Source organism: Emys orbicularis, chromosome 1, assembly GCF_028017835.1.
Source record: "Emys orbicularis isolate rEmyOrb1 chromosome 1, rEmyOrb1.hap1, whole genome shotgun sequence".
NCBI lineage: Eukaryota > Metazoa > Chordata > Testudines > Emydidae > Emys > Emys orbicularis.
Genome location: NC_088683.1, coordinates 257,047,668 through 257,072,680, shown reverse-complemented (window position 1 = coordinate 257,072,680; position 25,013 = coordinate 257,047,668). Strand labels below are relative to the sequence as shown.

The window sequence follows — 25,013 nt, the reverse complement described above, 5'->3', positions numbered from 1 at the left end:
GATCAGAGTGGGCTTCAGTCTGTCTGGCTATCTGTAGATATAGAGAGGGCGTTTTTCACAGCTGTGGCTACTTCAGTGTACATTCTAGAGAGGAGTCTGACAGTCTGAGGGCAGATGTCCTCCATGGTGGGTTGATGTTACAGTGGCAGCAAGTTTTCAAAGTGCTTTTCTCTCCCAACTGGCATTGCCCTGTCTTGCCTGGGCCTAGCTTCAGCCAGTGGCTCTTCATCCAGGTGCTGATATCTCCCAGGCAATACGATAACTAAACTCTGAAGCATGACATTTAATTTCACTTCAACAAAATTTATCATTCATTTTGATAACTAGATATTTTTGATATCCATACATATCTTGTTAAAGCTTCAGCAACTTCCTGTGGCAGCGAGTTCCATGATTTAATTACACATTATATGAACAAATATTTCCTTCCATTGGTTTTGAATTTCTCACCTTTTTTTTTAATTCCAGTGAATGCTCCCATGTCTTGTTATGAGGCAGGGAGAACAGAAGCTCCTGATCTACCTTTTCCAGGTCATGAATTATTGTGTATACTTTTATCTTGTTCTCTCTACTAGGGTACGTCCAGACTACCCGCCGTATCGGCGGGTAGCGATCGACTTATTGGGGATCGATATATCACGTCTCGTTAAGACACGATATATCGATCCCCAAACGCGTTCCCCGTCGACTCCGGAACTCCACCGGAGTGAGCGGCGGTAGCGGAGTCAATGGGGGAGCCGCAGCCGTCGATCCCATGCCGTGAGGACGGGAGGTAAGTCGGAATAAGATATGTCGACGTAGCTGAAGTTGCGTATCTTACATCGACACCCCCCCCCCAGTGTAGGCCAGGCCTTGGTCTCCTTTCTAAAGTAAACAATACCAGTCTTTTCAATTTCTTTTAATATGATAGTGTTTCATTGCCTTTGATCATTCCTGTTACTCTTCTTTGAATCCCCTCTAGTTCAGCAATAGACATTGAAGAGGGAAAGGATAGTCCAGTTCATCTGCACCTCATTTATCTCAGTGAGCCAAAGCAAGATGACAGACCCCAGATTTCTTGGATGAAGATTATTTTGGAGACGGTGTTCCTGATTAGTCCAAGCATTTCACCGAAAAGGAGTTATCGGTTCTTTGCTGTGATTTCACTAATTTGGAGCTATTGCATTTGCAGCAGGAATGCTGGCAGGAGGATCAAACTCAACTGGTCTGGAGTCCCATAATTGTGTTATATTGGCTACTGGTGCCTGTCTGTGTGATTTAAACAGAAGCCCATTGATTTAGACAAATCAGCCACTGAATCCCTGATTGAAGCACACTTATGATATGGTGTGGGAAAGCTCCCATTGCAGTTGGTCATTCTCTACCTATTATACAAATAAATCAAGAACTTCATTATCCAGTAGTGTCAGTGGCACTTTTCTTGAGGACAGACAATTTTGTGTCGTGGGATATTTTGTTTGTCTTTCATCTTGACAACTAAAAATAAAAAAGCCAGCCTTAAGCATGAGGTTAATAAGTAACTAAATTCATAATTTCATTTTTTACCTAGGTTTACAAGGAATCATTTGAACAAAAGTTTTTGGAGGAGACAAATTGTTTATATGCGGCAGAGGGCCAAAGGTTAATGCAAGAAAGAGAGGTAAATACACAGTGTTAATGAGCACTAGGAATTAATTAAAAGACCGTGGGGCCCAATTCTACGCTGAGGTACACCTCCATGTACTTCAGTGTGAGCTGCATTGGTGTATCTGAGGCTTTGTCTTCACTACCCGCCGATCCGGCGGGTAGCAATCGGTCTATCGGGGATCGACTTACCGCGTCTAGTGAAGACGCGATAAAATCGATCCCTGATCGCTCTGCCGTCGACTCCGGAAATCCACCACGGCAAGAGGCGGCAGCGGAGTCGGCGGCAGCGCGGCAGCGGTCGACTTTCCCCCGTCCTCACAGCCAGGTAAGCCGACCTAAAATACGCAACTTCAGCTACGGTATTCACGTAGCTGAAGTTGCGTATCTTAGGTTGGACCCCCGCTGTAGTGTAGACCTAGCCTGAGAGGGAGAATTGAATCCAGTGCGTTGAAGTATCTTTAAGTCAGTGGTTTAAATCAATGGTCCACGGATGCCTAAGATTTCCAAAAGGGACCACACCTCCATTTGAAATTTTTTAGGGGTCTGCAAATGAAAAAAGGTTGAAAACCACTGCTTTAAGTGCATGACTAGAAGTGAGATAACCCAGTAAAATTTGGGCTACCTAAAATCATGCTGCTGGAGAGCACAATAGTAACAGCTATGGGGGTATTGTCAACATTACTTCACCCAAGAAACTGTAATGTGCGTCCTTTAGTGTCATTCCAGTTTTTCTTTGATTTATACCTAATTAAGCAGTTGAGTTTTAAAAAAGGCTTATTTACTCAATAGACTAAGACAGTTTTGTTTTCTGTTCTTTTGGGTTAAAGCGATACTGTCCTGTTGACAGGCCACAAATTTAGACACTTCCCAAAATGTAAAACAAATAAGTGTCCCCTAGTTAATATAAATGTATTGGCTCTCCCAAACGAGAGCTGTGAAAGTTAACTGACTCACCGCAAATATTCTGAAAGCAAGTGTCTACATGACACTGATGTTTATTCCATCCTTAATTTCTTCTCTAATGCTATCTCGTCAGTACTCTGCTAATGTATAGTTAAGATAATTGTCATGATAAAAAGGTTATGCATATGTCATACTCCTTTGTGTTCACTAATTAAATCATTGCATTCTTTTCTTTTGCTAGGTCCCAGAATATCTTCACCACGTTAACAAACGTTTAGAAGAAGAAGGAGACCGAGTGATAACATATTTAGACCATAGCACGCAGTGAGTACGGTTTTTCTTCCATTTTCACTATAGGCCAAACCTGCTTGCTATCCATTCATAAAGTAATGTGATTATCCATGGTTCGAAAGAAAGCAGATTATTTCAATAGTATCTAAAAGGGTAATAATATTGAGATTATCTGTAAAGAACTTTGCTTTACGAAGGCTACGTATCTTGATTAAAATTAAAATACACAATAAAAAGAAAAAAGTGGGAGAGAAAAACATCTGGAAAGATCTAGCAATATGAGTTTGAGGTTTTTGAAATCTTTGAGTTATTGCATCATTTGGACTTTCAAAATAGTAGTTCGGGTTAACCATTCATGCGCTTATAATGACATTTAGCTCAAACTGCCTAAGGGAAGGGAACGTTCTTTTTGCCTAATGAAACTGTTAGGTATCCTCACTCATGAGCTCTATTTAAAATGGCAGTCCACTTTTATTAACAGTGTTCTAGGCTATATTTGGCATTTGATCGTGTTACAATGATGACTTTATTAAAGTATATCTGTTATTTCTCATTACTTAAAATTATCTACTGCAATCTATGCTGTAGTGTATGTATAATGCAAACTAAAATATTTTTTTAGACAGCTGCTATATATTATAAAATTCTAACTGTGGCCCTGATCCTGCAAATACTTACTTGCAGGTTGATTAATATTTACTCCACAGTTAGTCTCATCAAAGTCAATGGAACTACTCACATATATGAATTTAAGAACATGCATAAGTATTTGCAGAATCATGGCTTTAAAATGGAGCTCAAATAAAGAGTAGCCTGGAATTCTAGCGAGGCCAGTCTGTGCAGAAACTTATTGTGGGTCCTGGCTTCTGTCTCAGCTCAGGATGAAAGTCTGGGCCCACTGGGGGTCAGAGAGCTCTGTGAAGGCAAAATGAGAGAGCCTTGCATAAATCATCACTGATTTCCTTTGATCCTTTTAAGAAGCAGCATTTACAGGATCTGAAGTTGGTCTCCTTTAGTGATCCTCATACCTCAGAGTTTACCACCCTTCTAGATGTGTGAAGGGGGCAGCAAGAATATTAAAAAAAGTAAAAAATGTAATGTATTAGATTTGTACTTGGAATAGATATGATCCTTCAGGGAGAAAAATAACATCAGAAATAATAGAGGACAAGGTAGGTGAAGTGCTGATGGAGTACTCTCAATATCCTGGGACCAGCATGACTACAACAACGCTGCATATCAAAAAATGTCAGATTAATTTAAACCCTTAAATTAGGTTTTGTAAAAAACATATTTTCTAAAACTTAAGACCAATACAGTTATTCTTCTTCGAGTGCTTGTTCACGTCCATTCCACATTAGGTGTACGCGCGCCGCGTGCACGAACGTCGGAAACTTTTTCCCTCAGCGGCTCCCGTCGGGCCCGCAGGGTCTCCCTTCCCGCCAGAGCGGCGCCCCGCCCCAGCGTATATATACCCCTGCTGGCCCGACCCTCCCTCAGTTCCTTCTTACCGCCCGTGGCGACGTTGGAACAGCTCTTCTCTCAACTCGAGAGTGTCCCTTAGCATAGTCATTAGCAGTAGTTATCAGTTCTTTGTTTAGTAAGTGTTAGAGTTAAGTAGTTGTTTAGTTGTTACAAAGACCAACCAAACTCTTGGTGATAGGGGTTTGGTCAACCCCGGCACCGGCCCTGGGCGACGGGGCATGCCGCACGCCCAAGGCTTCAAGGCTTGTGCCGCGTGCCGCAGGCCCATGCCAGTGAGCGACCCGCACGAGTCGTGTCTCCGTTGCCTGGGGGAAGCTCACCAGAAGGAGCGCTGTAAGATTTGTAAGGCTTTCAAGCCCAGGACTCAAAAAGAGAGAGACTTTCGCCTGAAACAGCTCCTCATGGAGATGGCGTTACAGCCCTCCGCTCCCACGGCACCGTCGGCTTCGGTGCGAAGTGCCCCGGCATCGGTCCGCGACCCGACACAGGCGGTGCAGACTAAACCTACGGTGCCGCCTCGGCGAGATCACGCCCGGCACCGGTCTGCTTCGCCGGCCAAGCCCAAGAGCCAGCCCAAGGCCCGGGGTCGCTCCCCGCACAAGAAGGTGGCACCTACGAAGACCGCTAGTGCGCCCAAGGCCGTGCCGGCCCCGGCACAGGTCCCGGTACCAGTGGCTCCGGCGCCGAAAGGCCCGTCGAGCCCCGGGACAAGCGCGTCGAGTGAGGAGGAGGGGCTGGAGGAACTGTTGGAACAGCCCTCCACCCCGGACACATTTGAGGCGGCGAAGGACCTCATTGAATTGTCCTCCGTCAGCACACTCCGCGCCAATGACATTCCACCGAGACTGCCTTCCAAGGGCAAGCCGGCGATGATGCGCCCATCGCGGTCGCCATCTCGGCACCGCCCCCGGCGCCGGTCCCGGTCGAGCTCCGCCTCGGTGGACTCCCGGCTTCCCGCCGCGCAACGGGCCTCCGCGCAGACGGGCCCCGGCGCGAGCGAGGCACCGTCCCAGCAACCCGGCCCGAGCAGGCACCGGGGCGCTTCGACGGTGAGGACCCCAAGACCGTCCTCCCGCAGCCGTTCCCGGTCCCGCGGTCAACGGTACCGTTCCAGATCCAGATCGGTACGGCGCTACTTAAGGTCCCGGTCCCGACGGCACCGCTCCCCGACACCGGACCGGCACCGCTCCACGGCACCGCCGTGGCCCTCCAGGTCACCGTCGCTTGCGTCGGAAGAGAGCTCGGGGCTGTCGAGATACGGTCGCAGAGGGCATGCCGCTACACGGCACGAGGCCTCTTGGCAACCGCACTGGAGCCATCCGGGACAGTGGCCGTTCTGGACCCCGTGGGCCTATCACCAGCAAGGCCCGCCATCCAGAACTTCAAGGTCGGGCCCTTCGGGGGACCGGTCCCGCTCCCCGCGGTGCCGCCCCACCTCCCGTTCGGAGGCTACGGTCTCCAGACCACCTGAGGCCGAGAGGGCGGACTCGGCACCGAGCCAGGCACCGTCCGTGACCCAAGGCAGGGGCCGCACCCCGGAGGGTCAGCCCGCGGAGGAGGACTTGCAGGAGGATGAGGACGCTCAAAAAGCCATGACCTCCTCCTCCTCACCAGATGAAGCCGTGGCGGGCACAACAGTGTCCGGCCCTCCCCCAATTGACCACCGGGCACACCAGGACCTGCTCCGCTGGGTGGCCCTCAACTTGGGGTTGCAGGCGGAGGAGACGGTCGAGCAGGAGGACCCCATGGTGGACATTCTCAGCCCGGAGGGTCCCTCCAGGATTGCTCTTCCGTTGATAAAGACCGTACAGTCGAACTATAAGACTGTGTGGCAGACGCCAGCCTCCTCTGCGCCGACCGCACGGGGCGTCGAGAGGAAGTACTTTGCCCCATCCAGGGGGTTTGACTTCCTCTTCTCCCATCCGGCCCCATGTTCGCTGGTGGTTTCGGCGGTCAACGAGAAGGAGCGGCATGGCCAGCAGGCCCCGGCCCCCAAGGCCAAGGAGGCGAAACGATTAGACCTCTTCGGCAGGAAGGTCTACTCGTCGGGAGGCCTCCAGCTGCGGATCGCGAACCAGCAGGCGATCCTCAACAGGCATAACTTTAACTCCTGGGCGTCGGTGTCTAAATTCAAGGAGGCCTTACCTCAGGGGTCGCAGCCCGAGTTTGCGGCCATTGTGGACGAGGGAAAGGCGGTGGCCAAGACTTCATTACAGGCCTCGCTCGACTCGGCCGATGCGGCCGCCAGGACTATCGCGTCCGGCATGGTAATGAGACGCTCAGCGTGGTTGCAAGCGTCTGGTCTTCCTCCAGAGGTGCAAAACACCCTCCAAGACCTTCCGTTCGAAGGGACGGGGTTGTTTTCGGAGCAGACTGATGCCAGGCTCCATGGCCTCAAAGATTCGCGGGCTACCCTCAAGTCCTTGGGGATGCATACCCCCGTGACGCAGAGGAAACCCTTTAAGCCACAGCCTCCACAGAGGCAGTACCAGCCTCGCCCTCGACACGAGCCTTACCGTAGGCGGGGCAGAGACAATAGGCGTAGGCGCAACAATACGCCTAACCAGGGTCAAGGCCAGGGCAACAACAGCAACAAGCCGCAGCCGGGCAATAAACAAGGATTTTGAAGATGCGATCGAGGACAGCGTACCGATCTCTTCCCCGGATCCTCCCCTGTGTTTCAGGGACCGCCTATCCCGTTTTTTCCGTGCCTGGTCCCATATAACATCAGACCATTGGGTCCGCCGCACGGTAGAGTCAGGATATGCCCTCCAGTTTTCCTCGCCCCCCCCCTCCCACCCCCACCCCCCCGTCCCTCTTCAGGGACCCCTCTCACGAGCAACTCCTTATGCAGGAGGCACGGACCCTCCTCGCTGTAGGGGCGGTGGAAGAGGTTCCTCCAGACCTCAGAGGAAAAGGGTTCTATTCCAGATACTTCCTCATCCCCAAGGCAAAAGGGGGCCTCCGTCCTATCCTGGACCTTCGCAAGCTGAACAAGTACTTGCAAAAGCCACGTTTCCGTATGGTCTCCCTCGGTACCATCATTCCTTCCCTGGATCCGGGGGATTGGTACGCGGCCCTCGATATGAAAGACGCTTACTTTCACATCGCTATCCGCCCGGCTCACCGGCGATTCCTGCGCTTCACTATCCAGCAACACCATTTTCAGTTTGCGGTCTTGCCCTTCGGCCTCGCAACGGCCCCGCGTGTTTTCACGAAATGCATGTCCGTGGTGGCGACCTTCCTTCGGAAGCGACGGATGCGCGTCTACCCATACCTAGACGACTGGCTCCTAGCGGGCCGGTAAGAGGCAGAGGTTCACGCCCACGTGACTTTGGCGCTACAAGTGTTCCGCGATCTCGGCCTGTTGGTCAATGTGCCCACGTCCTCACTAGTCCCCACACAGAGACTGGAGTTCATAGGGGCAGTCCTGGACTCGGTGGCGGCGCGGGCGAGCCTTCCCGTATCGCGTTTCCGGGCAATCCAGGAGGCCGTGACCTCCATCCAGAGATTCCCCACGACCACGGCCAGACGTTGCTTACAGCTCTTGGGGCACATGGCAGCATGCACCCACGTGGTTGGACACGCCCGCCTCCGGCTCCGGCCTCTGCAGCTGTGGTTGGCCCAAGCATATCGCCCCAACAGCGACCCATTAGACATGGTTGTCATGATCCCGGCTCGGGTATCGAACGCCCTCTGTTGGTGGCTCGACCAACAGCAGGTCTGTGCGGGGGTCCCGTTCGCAGCCCCACAACCAGTTCTGACGTTGGTGACAGACGCGTCGGACCTGGGTTGGGGGGCGCACCTAGGGGACCTACGCACTCAGGGCTTGTGGTCCAGGGAGGAACAGTCGCTTCACATCAACCTGAAGGAGCTGAGGGCGGTTCGCCTCGCCTGCCAGACCTTTCACGCCACCATAAGAGGGCACGGCGTGTCAGTTCTGACGGACAACACTACCGCTATGTTCTACATAAACAAGCAGGGCGGGTCCCGGTCCTCTCCCCTCTGTCGCGAGGCGCTCCTCCTCTGGGACTTCTGCATAGCCCATTCAGTACACCTCCAGGCTGCGTATCTCCCCGGGGTCCAGAACGGATTGGCGGACCGTCTCAGCCGGTCCTATCTCACACACGAGTGGAGGCTGAGGCGGGACATCCTCCGTTCAATCTTCCTGAGGTGTGGGTTTCCCCAGGTGGATCTGTTTGCCACCATGGACAACAGCCAGTGCCCACAGTTTTGCTCCTTCCAGAACCGCAGTCCGGGCTCTCTGGCGGACGCCTTTGCAATCCCGTGGGGCGGGAGCCTGCGGTATGCCTTCCCCCCGTTCCCACTCATCCACAGGGTCCTTCTAAAGACCCGCAGGGACAGGGCGAAGGTCATTCTCATCGCCCCGGCGTGGCCACGTCAACACTGGTTTACAACTCTTAGAGCTGTCCGTGGCCTCTCCGATAACCCTCCCCCTCCATCACGACCTCATAACACAAGACCGAGGTCGCCTACTCCACCCGAACCTGCCATCGCTGCATCTCACGGCATGGCTGCTCTCTGGCTAAATGAGGTGGAGCACAGATGCTCTCAGGAGGTCCAGCAAATCCTCCTGAGTAGTAGGAAACCCTCCACAAGGGCAACCTACCTGGCCAAGTGGAAGCGCTTCTCCCTCTGGTGTGAGTCTCAGCGCGTCCAGCCCTTGCGGGCCTCGATACCGATGATCCTGGATTACTTGCTGAGCCTTAGGCGCCAGGGCCTTGCCCCCGCTTCTATTAAGGTGCATCTAGCCGCCATATCGGCGTTTCACCCGGGGGAATTGGGGCTGTCCGTGTTTTCCAACCCCACTGTGGTCCGATTCATCAAGGGGCTGGATAGGATGTTCCCCTACACTCGCCCACCTATACCCCCGTGGGACCTCAATCTGGTCCTCACTAAGCTCATGGGGCCCCCCTTTGAACCCCTGGCCTCTTGCTCCCTCATGCACCTTTCATGGAAGGTCGCGTTCCTCGTGGCTGTCACCTCGGCTAGGAGGGTGTCGGAGCTGAGGGCCCTCACCTCAGAACCTCCTTATACTGTTTTTTATAAGGATAAGGTGCAACTTAGGCCCCACCCTAAGTTCCTCCCTAAGGTGGTCACGAGTTTTCACATGGGGCAGGACATCTGTTTGCCGGTGTTCTTCCCCAAGCCCCATACGGACCCTCGCCATCGTAGCCTGCATACCCTCGATGTGCGGCGGGCGTTGGCTTTCTATCTGGACCGTACCAGGCCTTTCCGCAAATCGACTCAGCTATTCGTGGCCATTGCGGAACGGATGAAGGGCCAGCCTATTTCAACGCAACGCCTGTCGGCGTGGATCGTGCTTTGCATACGCACGTGCTACGAGCTCGCCAACGTGCCTGCACCTCCGATCCGGGCTCACTCTACTAGGGCCCAAGCGTCCTCGACGGCCTTCTTGGCGCAGGTCCCGCTTCAGGAGATCTGCAAGGCAGCCACCTGGTCGTCGGTTCATACCTTCACAGCCCACTACGCGATCCACCATCAGACCAGAGATGACGCGATGGTCGGCAGGGCGGTGCTGCAATCTGTTATTCCTTGACTCCTACCCTCCTCCAATGGTAAGCTTGTGAGTCACCTAATGTGGAATGGACGTGAACAAGCACTCGAAGAAGAAAAGACGGTTACTTACCTTCTGTAACTGTTGTTCTTCGAGATGTGTTGTTCACGTCCATTACACTTCCCACCCTCCTTCCCCTCTGTCGGAGTCACCGGCAAGAAGGAACTGAGGGAGGGTCGGGCCAGCAGGGGTATATATACGCTGGGGCGGGGCGCCGCTCTGGCGGGAAGGGAGACCCTGCGGGCCCGACGGGAGCCGCTGAGGGAAAAAGTTTCCGACGTTCATGCACGCGGCGCGCGTACACCTAATGTGGAATGGAAGTGAACAACACATCTCGAAGAACAACAGTTACAGAAGGTAAGTAACCGTCTTTTCTGTGATTTGTTGGCTTACAATATATTAGTGTAAAGCCAGGATTTGGGTGTTTTGTTTTGCTTTGGGTTTTTTGTTGTTGCTGAAAAAATGCAGAATATTGCTCTGCAATATTTTCAGCCTAAGCATTTCACCACTTTAGTAATACATAAAAGCCAGAAAAGGAAACTGACCAGTCTTAGTCAAATACAGTAAGTAAGTAATCTGCATTATAGGTGGAAAGTAGAGATAAGCCTACATTGCAAAATTCAGAACCAAGTTTAATATTTTCTCCCAGAGTTTGGTGGTCTGATATGGGGTTCTAATTCAGCTCATAAGTGTGCTTCTTTAGCCATGAAACCTTAGTTCAGAATTTGGGTTTGAATTTTGAACCACACTAACCTGGGTTGTTTGGTTTTGAGGTTCCAGCTTAGAACCATCTCTTTTTCTATAAAAAGAAAAAGTAAATAAGAATCTTTAAAACTGTTCTAATTTTTAATATCTAATTTTAAGGTGTTATGAATAATAGCAAGAGCTTGTTTTTTAAAGTAACATTTTAATTAGAATCTCCATTTCTTAATTGCATATATTTTTGCAGTATTTTATCTTGAGTTTATTCCTATTAGAATTTTTTTGTTTATGTAAAATACAGACTGCAAAATTAAAATAAACTGTAAATTTTCAATGTTTTGTCATGTAATAATGGGAGTTATTCACACATGCATCCTGATAAGAGAGTAATCGCCTTAAACTGTGCAGTATTTCTTATGTGCTTTTTCTTGCCTTACACAGGAAACTACTAATTGCTTGTGTGGAAAAGCAACTACTAGGAGAGCACTTAACAGCTATTTTGCAAAAAGGTATATCTTTCTTAGTTCTTGTAACCTACACTGAAGAACAGATTCTCATACTCTGCAATTATGGTAGATTGTACAACTATTACTTTAGTAAAGAATGTGGGCCATAGCAGCGACTTCCACGCATACTGAAAGCCAGCTCCGAATAAAGTTATTCCAGCCACCAGGGCAAGAAGATTTTGTGTGTGTGTGTGAGAATATAAGATGATTCTGGTTATAGTTTTGTAAAACTGTTTAAAGATGGTTAAACCCTTCACCCCTACTTAGAGTGCCACTAGTCATCTCCAAAATAAAAAGTGCTAATGGCACAGGATTATATAAACTTCCAAAACAAGCACTTAAATTACTGCAGTAATTCTGTATAAATTACACAGCACAGGTAGAATTAACTTCTAGTTTACTTGTCACTATATAATTAAAGAATCTTTGTACGGTCAAATACAGCGAAGTCCCAGTGAGGTTACCTGTTAAGCCAGTACAATATATATATTCTCTCTTTGCATCCTTTGGTGTGTCTCTGGAAATCTCAGATTTGTCTTAGGGTATGTCTACACTATGAGAGTAGTTCGATTTTACTTAAATCGAATATGTGGAATCGATATTACAAAGTCGAACGTGTGTATCCACACTAAGGACAGTAATTCGACTTTGTGAGTCCACACTAACGGGGCAAGCGTCGACATTGGAAGCGGTGCACTGTGGGCAGCTATCCCACAGTTCCCGCAGTCCCCGCTGCCCATTGGAATTCTGGGTCGAGCTCCCAATGCCTTCTGGGGGAAAAAAATGTGTCGAGGGTGGTTTTGGGTAACTGTCGTCATCCAACCGTCACTCCCGCCCTCCCTCCCTGAAAGCGCCGGCGGGAAATCAGTTCGCGCACTTTTCTGGTCAGTGACAGCGCGGACGCCACAGCACTGCGAGCATGGAGCCCGCTGCGACCATCGCTGCAGTTATGGCCGTTGTCAACACCTCGCACCTTATGATCCACCTTTCCCAGAGGCAGATGCTGAGAAATTGGGCGAGGAGGCTACGGCAGCGCGGTGAGGACCTGAAGTCTGAGAGTGGCACAGACCTGTCACAAAGCACGGGACCCCGCGCCGAGGACATCATGGTGGCAATGGGTCATGTTGATGTTGTGGAACGGCGATTCTGGGCCCAGGAAACAAGCACGGACTGGTGGGACCGCATAGTGCTGCAGGTCTGGGATGAATCACAGTGGCTGCGAAACTTTCGCATGCGGAAGGGGACTTTCCTGGAACTTTGTGAGTTGCTGTCCCCTGCCCTGAAGCGCAAGGACACCCGGATGCGAGCAGCCCTGACTGTCCAGAAGCGAGTGGCCTAGCCCTCTGGAAGCTTGCAACGCCAGACAGCTACCGGTCAGTCGCGAACCACTTTGGCGTGGGCAAATCTACCGTGGGGGTTGTTGTGATGCAAGTAGCCAAGGCAATCGTTGAGCTACTGCTCTCAAAGGTAGGGACCCTGGGAAACGTGCAGGTCATCATAGATGGCTTTGCCGCGATGGGATTCCCAAACTGCGGTGGGGCTATAGATGGAACTCACATCCCTATCCTGGGACCGGACCACCAGGCCAGCCAGTACATTAACCGAAAGGGCTACTTTTCAATGGTACTGCAAGCACTGGTGGACCATAGGGGACGTTTTACAAACATCAACGTCGGATGGCCGGGCAAGGTTCATGACGCTCGTGTTTTCAGGAACTCTGGTCTGTTTAGACAGCTGCAGGAAGGTATTTACTTCCCGGACCACAAAATAACTCTTGGGGATGTGGAGATGCCTATAGTGATCCTCGGGGACCCAGCCTACCCGCTAATGCCCTGGCTCATGAAGCCCTATACAGGCGCCCTGGACAGTGAAAAAGAACTCTTCAACTACTGGCTGAGCAAGTGCAGAATGGTGGTGGAGTGTGCTTTTGGACGTCTCAAGGGGAGATGGAGAAGCTTACTGACTCGCTCTGATCTCAGCGAAACCAATATCCCCATTGTTATTGCAGCTTGCTGTGTGCTCCACAATCTGTGTGAGAGCAAGGGGGAGACCTTTATGGCGGGGTGGGAGGTTGAGGCAAATAGCCTGGCTTCTGATTACGCCCAGCCAGACAGCCGAGCGATTAGAAGAGCCCAGCGGGACGCGCTGTGCATCCGGGAGGCTTTGAAAGCTAGGTTCCTGAGTGAGCAGGGTAACCTGTGACTATTAAGTTTGTTTACAGAGAAGCTGAACCTGGCCCCGTTTCTTTACCCAGTGAATGTTCACTATCCTCTCCAGTTACATACCCCGTTCCCCCCGTTCCCCCCCTTCCAACACACGTTTAAAAATAAAATCACTTGAAATTTGTTAATGAACACCGTTTTCTTTATTACTGTTTTCGCGGGAAAGTGTTGAACCTGGGACGCAGACTGTGGTGGGGAGCGGGTGTAGTGTAGTGATGCAAAGGACGCTTCTAAACTCGAGGAATGACAGGCTCCGCACTGGTGGACTGGTTGTTTCAACGGAGCCTGCTACCCCTCCTGTTCGGGACTCTGTGTGTGGGGGCTATGTGACTTTGTGGCAGGGGGAGGACGGTTACAGATCCCCTGTTGCGTGGCTCTGTGATCCAGGATAAGGACCGCTGCATATGATCTCTAACTGCCCTCCCCCGCCACAAAGTCACATAGGCCCCCCCACACACAGAACATGAAAACCACCTCCCAGACTGACCAGGGTAACTAGTGACTGCAATGTGTGTGTGCCCTGCTGCTGAACCTGCCCCCGCGTCTGTACCCTGGTAAAGGTGACTGTCCTGTCCAATTACCAATCCCCTTCCCCCCCCCTTCAAACAGACTCTCCTCTAAAAGAACATGATGGAAACAGTAATTAACAGAAACGTATTTTTTATTAGCAACTACACATGAAACTGGGGGATGAAACTGGGATGGGGGCTTGGGTGAGGCGGGAAGGAAAGGACTTATCAAATTTTGGGGAATGACAGCCTTCTGGTACTTGAGCGGTCTGCAGGGGTGGAGTGAGAGTTTTCACGGACTCTGCCGCCCCTCCTTATTGGGACTTTGGGTGAGGGGGGTATGGGACTTTGTGGCGGGGGAGGGCGGTTACAGATAGACTGCAGCGGGGCTCTGTCCTCCTGCCTCCGGTCCTGCAGAACATCCACAAGGCGCCGGAGCGTGTCCGTTTGCTCCCTCATTAGTCCAAGCAGCATTTGAGTCGCCTGCTGGTCTTCCTGCCGCCACCTCTCCTCCCGTTCCATGTGTGATCGGTGGATTTGGGACAAGATCTCCCTCCACTGGGTCTGCTGGGCTGCCTGGGCTCGGAAGCAGCCCATAAGTTCCGAGAACATGTCCTCCCGTGTCCTCTTCTTCCTACACCTAATCTGCGCTAGCCTCTGGGAGTGTGATGCCAGGGTAGGTCGGGAGACAGTCGCAGCTGTGGGATGGGAAAAAGGGAGTGAATTCCTCAGAAAGATACATTTTTTTTCTGAACAAAGAACATAGTCTTTCTCTGTGAACAAGACCATGCACAGCACCTATCACATGCGCACTCAGGACAAGGTCGAATTTTTGGCCTTCGCATTCAGTGCCTGGGGTCTTGCAGTGCAGATCAGACAAGCGTGGCAGGACAGCGGAATTTGGGTAACAGGCTGACATGGTAAGCTGTAGACTTGTGGCTGCTTAAAACTTTAATAATAGCACTGGCCTCCTTTCACGTTCAAAGCAATGCCAGTCCCTGCTGCCAGCAATCCGGCAAGCATGAACTCTGCCCCTGTCCCACCCCCTCGCGGCTGTCCCAGGGAAAGATCCCTGTATGCTACTCCTCTCCCGCCTCCACCGCGTGGCTGTAAACCGCCGGTTACAGTTCTGTAAAGGAACAGGCAAGCAGTCCCAATACTAACATTCCCCTACCTAATTCAAAGCAGGTCACCATGAGCGACATCACTCTGATGAGGATTTCAGAGACGGAGAAAGAAAGGATGCTTTGGGAAAGCCTGCAAAGACCAGGGCCGTATGCCGCCATGCTCTGCAAGGCAATGATACCCGAGTACTTGATTGTCTCCTGGCGCGGAAACGTTTCCTACCACGGAGGACCCAATAAGGCCGCTCTCCCCAGGAACCTGATGCAAAGGCTTTCCAATTACCTCCAGGAGAGCTTTGTGGAGATGTCCCAGGAGGATTTCTGCTCTATCCCCGGACATATAGACCGGATTTTACTGTAGCTGCACTGGCAGGGACTAAACAGTAGAGCGCCTAGGGCAAACCAATCATGCTAAACCGGACATTGTTAGATTTTTTTTCAGTAGTTGCACTGCCAAGGACTGAAACGTTAAGCGCCTAGGGCAAACTAATCATGAAAAACCCATTGTTAATATTGTTAATATTCCTGTTCTGTTAAAAATAAATGTTTACATGTTTAAAACACTTACTGACTGATCCTTCCCCTGATTCTGTGTCCGGGTTAACGCCTGGGGACGGTTGGTAGGGGATCTCTGTAAGGGTGATGAAGAGATCCTGGCTGTCGGGGAAATCAGCGTTGTAAGCGCTGTCGACTGCCTCGTCCTCCTCATCTCCTTCCTCATCTTCCCCGTCCGCTAACATCTCCGAGGAACCGGCCGTGGACAATATGCCATCCTCAGAGTCCACGGTCAGTGGTGGGGTAGTGGTGGCGGCCGCACCTAGGATGGAATGCAGTGCCTCGTAGAAACGGGATGTCTGGGGCTGGGATCCGGAGTGTCCGTTTGCCTCTTTGGTCTTCTGGTAGCCTTGTCTCAGCTCCTTGATTTTCACGCGGCACTGCGTTGCATACCGGCTGTATCCTCTCTCTGCCATGGCTTTTGAGATCTTCTCGTAGATCTTTGCATTCCGTCTTTTCGATCGCAGCTCGGAAAGCACGGACTCATCGCCCCACACAGCGATCAGATCCAAGACTTCCCGATCAGTCCATGCTGGGGCCCTCTTTCTATTCTGAGATTGCATGGCCATCTCTGCTGGAGAGCTCTGCATCGTTGCCAGTGCTGCTGAGCTCGCCACGATGTCCAAACAGGAAATGAGATTCAAACTGCCCAGACAGGAAAAGGAATTCAAATTTTCCCGGGGCTTTTCCTGTGTGGTTGGTCAGAGCATCCGAGCTCGGACTGCTGTCCAGAGCATCAACAGAGTGGTGCACTGTGTGATTGCTCCCGGAGCTATTACCGTCGATTTCCATCCACACCTAGCCTAATTCGACATGTCCATGTCAAATTTAGCGCTACTCCCCTCGTTGGGGAGGAGTACAGAAGTCGAATTTAAGAGACCTCTATGTCGAACTAAATAGCTTCGTTGTGTGGACAGGTGCAGAGTTAATTCGATGTAACGGTGCTAAATTCGACATAAACTCCTAGTGTAGACCAGGCCTTAGTCTTCTTCAGAAGTACTTGTTGAGTGATCAGTGCCTCTGATATCCTCTTGGTTTTTTAAAAATTAACAGGAACAGTCATGTCAATCTTCTTCTTTCACTGGATTTTTAAGCTTGATTGATGTTTCCTGATCTTGTATATGTTTCGATATTTTATATCTTCTCTGTTCTTAGTTCTGGGTGATCTTTAGGTTTTGGGTCTTCTGGCAACTTAGCCTCACCCTTCTTTGTTTTCTTCATGTTGCAGGAAATGTCCCCTCCCCCCCCACTTATTCTTCCTTTATTTTCCATAAAATACTTGGGATATTTTTCTCAAAACTTCTGACATTGGCTTCTTTTAGTTCTCTGCCTGATCAGATGGAAAATTATCTGATTTGGTCTACTTTACTAGTCTACCTCTTTCGCTAACTGTCTCACATTTCAGTAACTTACCCTCAGGACCTATGAGTATTGCTGACTAGAGGTGAGTGAATAATTGATTTTTTTGGTTCGAGGATGAACCAAAATATTCAGGGGGAAAAAATTCAGTTTAGTTTGAAGCAAAACTAATTTTTTTCTTTTTTTTTTTCCTTGCTGAAACAAAAAAAGAAAAATATTTGATTTGGGTCAAACAAAATTATTTGTTCAATCCAAAACACTTTTTTCCCGGTGTTTTATTTCAGGTGTTTTTCACCATATTTTTGTTCTTTTTTTTTAAATACACCTCTACCGTGATATAACACAACCCGATATAACACAAATTCGGATATAATGCGGTAAAGCAGTGCTCTGGGGGGGTGGGGCTGCACACTCCGGTGGATCAAAGCCAGTTCGATATAACGCGGTTTCACCTATAACGCGGTAAGATTTTTTTGGCTCCCGAGGACAGCATTATATCGAGGTAGAGGTGTAGCAAAATTTCCAAATGAAATGCTATTTTTGAATGAAAAGTCAAAATGTTTAATTTCAAAATGGGCAAAACAAACTGTTTTGACATTTTTCTATTCTGTGGACCAAAATTCAACCTGAATTCATAAATAGTTTCAGTAACCCAAAAAACATCAAAAAGTGTAGCCCAGCTCTGTTACTTGCTGTCTGTAACTGACCAGCTACCATCCTCTTCCAGAACCTACTTCTTACTGTATCTATCTTGCTCTCTGTTGAGAGGGCTTCTAGCACCAAACTTCTATTTAAAAAAAAATTTTTTTTAAGCCTTAAACTGGCTTTAGCGTCCCACACTCAATTCTCTACTGTTTTCTAACCTCCCTCAGTGTGAGATTCTGTCAAGGTGGCTTGCTGTGCAACAGCCAAACCATCATAATGTTTATGTGCTGAATTAGACATCTTACTTCTTTTCTTCCTCTTTCTTTGTCCCTATTTTAAATATATAAATATACTTGTACAATCTTCGGCCTTCACTGATGTGCTTCATTTTATTTTAACTGTTTTATTCTGTCTTAAACTTATTTTGAAATATAGAGGTTTAGATAGTTAATTCTCTTGTTGATATATATCGGTGGAATTGATGTCATTTGTCAGTGTTATTTTAAAAGGTTTTCACACTGACATTTTTATGTAGCAGATATCTGAGTAAGAAATAGTATGCGGTCTTGTTTTAATTCCGAACTCTTTCCTAGTTTATAATATATCTCCATATAGATATGGACAATTAATATATATGTGCAATTTTCATAATAGAATTGGTTTTTATATTTACATTTTGAGATTGATATCTGTAGATTTAAATTAGTTCGGCTTTCACATTCTGTATCTGCACTTAAATTAAATTTGAGTAAATCTAAAACCTATCGACTTACATAATTTTTTGCATTCATTTGATCTAGCGGCACATTATAATCCACTTGACATCCAAGTGTGCCGTGCAAATAGAAGAAGACACTACCTTTTGTAGGTTTTGTTCCTTAGAAGAAGGCATGTGGTATAGTCAGTTTGATACAGGAAAATAAAAGCTTAAAAATGCTTTGAGTATGTATAAGAAACTTTTCTTGTATAAGTACAGCTGCCACTGACCAGCTGTTGGGTTTTTGTCTTGTGAGTGTAATAAGGCATTCCAAGGCTATGGCAGTACTTTCAAGAAGTTGGGTGCAGCCTTCCTGTTACAGAGTAATTTCACATATATTTTCCTTGCCTATCAAATGTGTGATATAATAGAAGTTGTGTGATTGGTCCAAGCACATGAGATGGAAAGAAAAAGGGAAGTATTACTATATTGGCTTGAGGGAGCAGGGGAGGTTGTCACCATATTTGATTTTCCTTTTAACTGACAAATATTGAAGAAGAGAGCACTACAAGATGAAATCTGTTGTTCATGTGCTGAAAACAACTAATAGATGGATGTGAGACTTCCCTGTACTGTTTAGTTGCTGCTATCTCTGACTTAGTAGGAGGCTACCTTCTGATGCAGCGGAGTATAATTTTCTTCATCGCCCACTGCTCACCAATAGAAAACCTACCATATATTTTCAAGACATTGTAATTTATCTATTATAGGTGTTTTTATGGTGTATATTGCTGCAATAACTAAAGACTGAGCAAGCCAGTTTTATTTGCATTTTCTTATCCAGCATCATCCTTGAATTGCTTCTCTTGTTTGTTTATAAAAGTAGAATAAGTTCCTGGCCTTTGTAAAAGTAGACTAAGTTACAGCACAAAATGACAGTGCTGGTAAGAATTGGATGATTTGGGTTTTCAGGAATTGATCTGAACATGAGATAATTCAGCAGTATTTGGAATCATTACCAGTTTGGAGTAATTACTAGTCATCCAATTAAATTTCAAAATTCATAAATAGAAGTGTATGTGTAATATGTTAGAACATGACACAAAACCTGAGTGTAACATCAGCTAAATTGGTGACATGAATTCTGTTCTCATATGGGAGGGGCTGCATTAGTAAAGGCAAAAGTTGAGCGTGGAAAGAATTTGTGGTAATTTGTGTTGATACTATTTAACAGCGAGTTTATGCTGATACTTAACACAGGAAACATAAATCACCACAGCACCCCAAAAGAAACTCTCACAGGATATATATTTTTACTGCTCTAGAGTTGGGGCAGTTTTTTTTAGTTTACTTACTGACCTCTTGTTAGTTGTGTGAGATCTCCCGATGAAAAGTGCTATATTAAAACTATGTGGTATTATTACTTTACAGCAAGCTCTCAGTAGGCAGCAGCTGGTAGGAAAATGTAAATGCTTCAGTTCAAATCGTTTGTGGTAAAATATTTTTGAAAGAAACAAACTGCTTAAGCCTGTATAAATACAGACCTAGATCCATAAAGGGGACTTAGGATCAGCTTTGGAATGCCTGACTTGAGGCTGTTGGTTCCCCTAAGTGGCAGGGCACCTAAAGTTAGGTACCTAGGCTCCCTATACAATGCATGGGGAGAATTAGTTACTTAAGAATGGAGTTCCCAAAAGCCAGAATTCTTATCAAGGAGCCACCTAAGCTAGTCAAGAACAGAGCGATAGCCTAATCCAGAGAGACTTAGGCACCTCTCTCCACTTGGAATTCACAGACATGTATCCTCTCCTGGAGTTAGGGCTGATCTTTCTTGCAAAAAAACTGAGGTGGTAGGGTGCCCTCATTAGGCTCCATAATGTACTGATTAGAGCACTCACCTAGGATGTGAGAGACCTCGGTTCAAACCCACACTCTGCCTTATTTGGAATAGGGATTTGAACCCTGGTCTCCCATATCCCAGGAGAGTATCCTAACCATTGGGCTTTGGAGGATTCTGTGGTGGGCTTAGCCCAGTCTTTCCTGTTGAAGCTGTTCCACTTTGTGTAGAATAACTAAATGTTCTTCAAGGAGTGTCCCTGTGCATGTAATGGGAGATTTGTAGTAGCAGTGCCTGGTTGGGTCGCACATGCGTTGTCCCCGTCTCACGCCGTCTTAGCAGTTACATAGTGCCGTACGACCAATCCCCGCTCAGTCTCTTCTCTGCCCTCAGTTTCAGACAAAGTACTTAGCCGCGCCTCTGTACTTTAGTCTAACTTAGATTTCTAGTTGTTTAGTTGTTAGCTAGTTTAATACTTACTTCCCCGTCACAGTTTATTTTTTCTTTCTATAAAAAACAATTTTTTTCTCTTATATTAGGAAATTAAATTTCAGTTGTTAGTCATCCCTTAGAATAGCATTGTTACCCTCCCTCATGGGAGAAAGCCCTTCTCTGAGGTGCATGCCCAGCTCCCCAGGTTTTAAACGCTTCCTTACGTGCAGACTCTCTGTACTGGTCTCTGACAGGCATTCATAGTGTGGCCGCTCCCTTGGCGATACACACATCTTGCCACAACTTGAAAGCCCAGGCCAGGAAGGTGAGAAACCTGCATTTGAAGCGCCTCATGATGGAGAGGTCTCTGCGCCCCCCTCCCCAACACTGGTATCCCATGGCAGCATCTGACAGAGGTTCCCCTCCACCCACTTTGGCAAAAAAGTACTCTGCCAAGAAGGCGACTAAAAAGCGGGCTCAGAACTCCCCTCCTCAGCCAAGAAGTGGCATTCTCCGACTCGGCAGACCCCATCAGTACCAACTGCACCAGGACCTTCCACCTCCAAGGTACATAAGAACGGCCATCCTCGGTCAGACCCAAGGTCCATCTAGCCCCCCAGTATCCTGTCTTCCGACAGTGGCCAATGCCAGGTGCCCCAGAGGAAAAGAACAGAACAGGTAATCATCAAGTGATCCATCCCCTGTCGCTCATTCCTAGCTTCTGGCAAACAGAGGTGAGGGACACCATCCCTGCCCATCCTGGCTAATAGCCATTGATAGACCTATCCTCCATGAACTTATCTAGTTCTTTTTTGAACCCTATTATAGTGTTGGCCCTCACAACATCCTCTGGCAAGGAGTTCCACAGGTTGACTGTGCGTTGTGTAGAAAAAATACTTCCTTTTGTTTGTTTTAAACCTGCTGCCTATTAATTTCATTTGGTGACACCCTCCCCCCCCAGTTCTTGTGTTATGAGAAGGAGTACATAACAATTCCGTATTTACTTTCTCCACACCAGTCATGATTTTATAGACCTCTATCATATGCCCCTTTAGTCATCTCTTCTCCAAGCTGAAAAGTCCCAGTCTTATTAATCACTCCTCATATAAAAGCCGTTCTATATCCCTACTCATTTTTGTTTCCCTTTTTCTGAACCTTTTCCAATTCCAATATATCTTTTTTGAAATGGGGCAATCACGTCTGCACACAGTATTCAAGGTGTTGGCATATCATGGATTTATATAGAGGCAATATGATATTTTCTGTCTTATTTTCTATCCCTTTCTTAATGATTTCCAACATTGTGTTCGCTTTTTTGACTGCCGCTGCACATTGAGTGGATGTTTTCAGAGAACTATCCACAATGACTCCAAGATCTTTCTTGAGTGGAAAAAGCTAATTTAGACTCCATCATTTTATATGTATAGTGGGATTATGTTTTCCAATGTGCATTACTTTGCATTTATCAGCATTGAATTTCATCTGCCATTTTGTTGCCCAGTCACCCAGTTTTGAGAGATCCTTTTGTAGCTCTTCGCAGTCTGCTTGGGACTTAACTATCTTGAGTAGTTTCATATCATCTGCAAATTTTGCCACCTATTTACCCCTTTTTTCCAGCTCATTTATGAATATGTTGAATAGGACTGGTCCCAGTACAGATCCTTGGGGGTACACTACTATTTACCTCTCTCCATTCTGAAAACTGACCATTTATTCCTACCCTTTGTTTCCTAACTTTTAACTAGTTACCAGTCCGTGAGAGGACCTTCCCTCTTATCCCATGACAACTTACTTTGCTTAAGAGCCTTTGGTAAGTGACCTTGTCAAAGGCTTTCTGAAAATCTAAGTACATTATATCCACTGGATCCCCCTTGTCCACATGCTTGCTGACCCCTTCAAAGAATTCTAGTAGATTGGTGAGGCATGTTTTCACTTTACAAAAACCATGTTGACTCTTCCCCAAAAAATTATGTTCATCTATGTGTCTGATAATTTTGTTCTTTACTATAGTTTCAACCAGTTTGCCTGGTACTGAAGTCAGGCCTGTAATTCCAGGATCACCTCTGGAGCCCTTTTTAAAAATTAGCGTCACATTAGCTACCCTACAATCATTTGGTACAGAAGCTGATTTAAATGATAGGTTACAAACTACAGTTAGTAGTTCTGCAATTTCACATTTGAGTTCCTTGAGACCTCTTGGGTGAATACCATCTGGTCCTGGTGACTTATTACAGTTTAGATTATCAATTTCTTTCAAAACCTTCTCTAATGACACTGCAATCTGGGACAGTTCTTCACATTTGTCACCTGAAAAGAATGGTTCAGGTTTGGGAATTTCCCTCACATCCTCAGCTATTAAGACTGATGCAAAGAATTCATTTAGTTTCTCCGCATTGTCCTTATTGTCCTTGTGTGCTCCTTTAGCATCTCAATTGTTCAGTGGCCCCACTGGTTGTTTAGCAGGCTTCCTGCTTCCGATGTACTTAAAAAAAATGTTTGCTAATAGTTTTTGAGTCTTTGGCTAACTGTTCTTTAAATTCTTTTTTGGCCTTCCTAATTATATTTTTTCACTTTATTTTCCAGAGTTTATGCTCTTTTCTATTTTCCTCACTAGGATTTAACTTCCACTTTTTAAAGGATCCTTTTTGTGTCTCACTGCTTTTTTTACTTTGTTGTTTAGTCACGGTGGCACTTTTTTGGTTCTCTTACTATGTTGTTTAATTTGGGGCATACATTTAAGTTGAGTGTCTATTATGGTGTCTTTAAAAAGTTTCCATGTACCTTGCAGGGATTTCACTCTTGACACTGTACCCTTTAATTTCTGTTTAACTAACTTCCTTATTTTTGTGTAGTTCCCCTTTCTGAAATTAAATGCTACAGTGTTGGGCTGCTGTGATGTTTTCCCTGCCACAGGGATGTTAAATTTAATTATATTATGGTCACTATTACCACGCGATCCAGCTATATTCACCTCTTGGACCAGATCCTGTCCCGCAAGGTAGCAGGACCATCTGATACTGTGGGTACCACGTGAGCAAAGACCTTAAGCCGGCTAGCTCGGACAAGGCAACAAAGAGAAACCAAAACCTCTGCCTCTATGCCATCGGAGCCGATTAGGCATATGGTGCTGAGTAGCTCGGCACTGCTACAGGCTGTGGCGCCACCTTCTGCCTTTACAATGCAAAGCGCACAATCCTCAGCACCGACAACCACAGCACATACATCGGTACTGTCGATAACACCATCTTTGTTACCGATGCTCTTGGTATCGCAACAGTTCCTCCACTACCAGGATCTTCTGGTTTCCTCAGGCGCCAGAATCTCCTTGGTACCGACCTCGCTCCAGCACACCCAGTACCGAGCCAACTCACCACACCGCCCAGCTCAGCTCCACCCCCAATTGGGTGATGAGGTTGATGAGGATGAAGGGGAAATCTACTCCTCCCATCACTCCTTCCCTGTTCATGCATCTACCAGACCAGGTCCACTGTAACAATGGGATTATCGCCCAGGACCTGAAACTCAGCGCTGGTACAGACCCTCATGGTTGCCACCACCCAGGCCATTTCCACCACAGTGGCCTTACACTGCACATGGGTGCCAGTACCGCCCACTATACCACAAGCCTCCCAGTCCACCCAGGGTGAGGTCAAGGCATTCTCCTTCATCCTTTGTACCAGGACCCTCTGAAGCCCTGGAAGAGGCAGTTGAGGAACTAAAGGATACTTCAGACCAGGAAGCTGCACCAGCAGTCAACATTTCATCCTCCTCTCCGGCTGAAGCCATCATGCCCCCATCCCCCACCACGAAGGATGATTTCAAACAGTTCCAGGAACACTCTAAGAGGATGGCAGATTCCCTGGACATACCAGTAGAAGAAGTAGCTGAATCCCAGCATATGTTTCTGGACATCCTGCAGACTTCAACTTCTTCCATAATTGCCCTGACAATTAATGATGCTGTCATGGACCAGGCCAAAACGATCTGGCAAACCCCAGCAACAGTCCCACCCACCTGGAAAAGGGCGGATAAAAATATTATGGTCCTTCTAAGGGAATGCAATTTCTCTTTTCGCATCCCACACCTCACTCCCTCGTGGTGGAGGCCGTGAATGAAAGGGGCAGACAGCATCATTCCAGTACCACCCCATACAATAGGGACTGGAAGAGAGTAGATTTTTTTTGGTAGTAAGGCCTACTCATTGGTGACCCTACAATTTAGGATTTCCAACTATGAGGCACTAATGACCAAATATAATTATACAAACTATTCAAAATTATCCGAATTTATTTTCTGAGCAAGCGATGATCACTACCTCCCATTTGCTCAGAGTGAGGCTCAACTTCAAGGAAAGGTGGAGAAGAAAGTGCTACAAATGGCAAATCAGAGACAGCAGCTGAAAATATTTGACGAGGCAATCCTGAAAGCGAACATTTCCAAGGAAGACTGGAGTTTCATAGACAACTGTGACTAGGACTATAAAATTTTTGCTGATAAGCTGAGGTAGTGCGTGAAATTAGG

General features: G+C 47.6%; 1 protein-coding gene across 1 annotated transcript in view; it reads left to right on the top strand.

The window, feature by feature from the left end:
* The window catches only part of CUL4A (cullin 4A), a 101,356-nt gene that overhangs the window by 24,814 nt on the left and 51,529 nt on the right, over positions 1–25,013 (top strand). Inside the window, exons 7-9 of the mRNA XM_065397435.1 lie at positions 1,550–1,639; positions 2,771–2,853; positions 11,048–11,115. Of these exons, the coding sequence (XP_065253507.1) occupies positions 1,550–1,639; positions 2,771–2,853; positions 11,048–11,115 (241 nt within the window). The remainder of the gene's footprint in view (positions 1–1,549; positions 1,640–2,770; positions 2,854–11,047; positions 11,116–25,013) is intronic.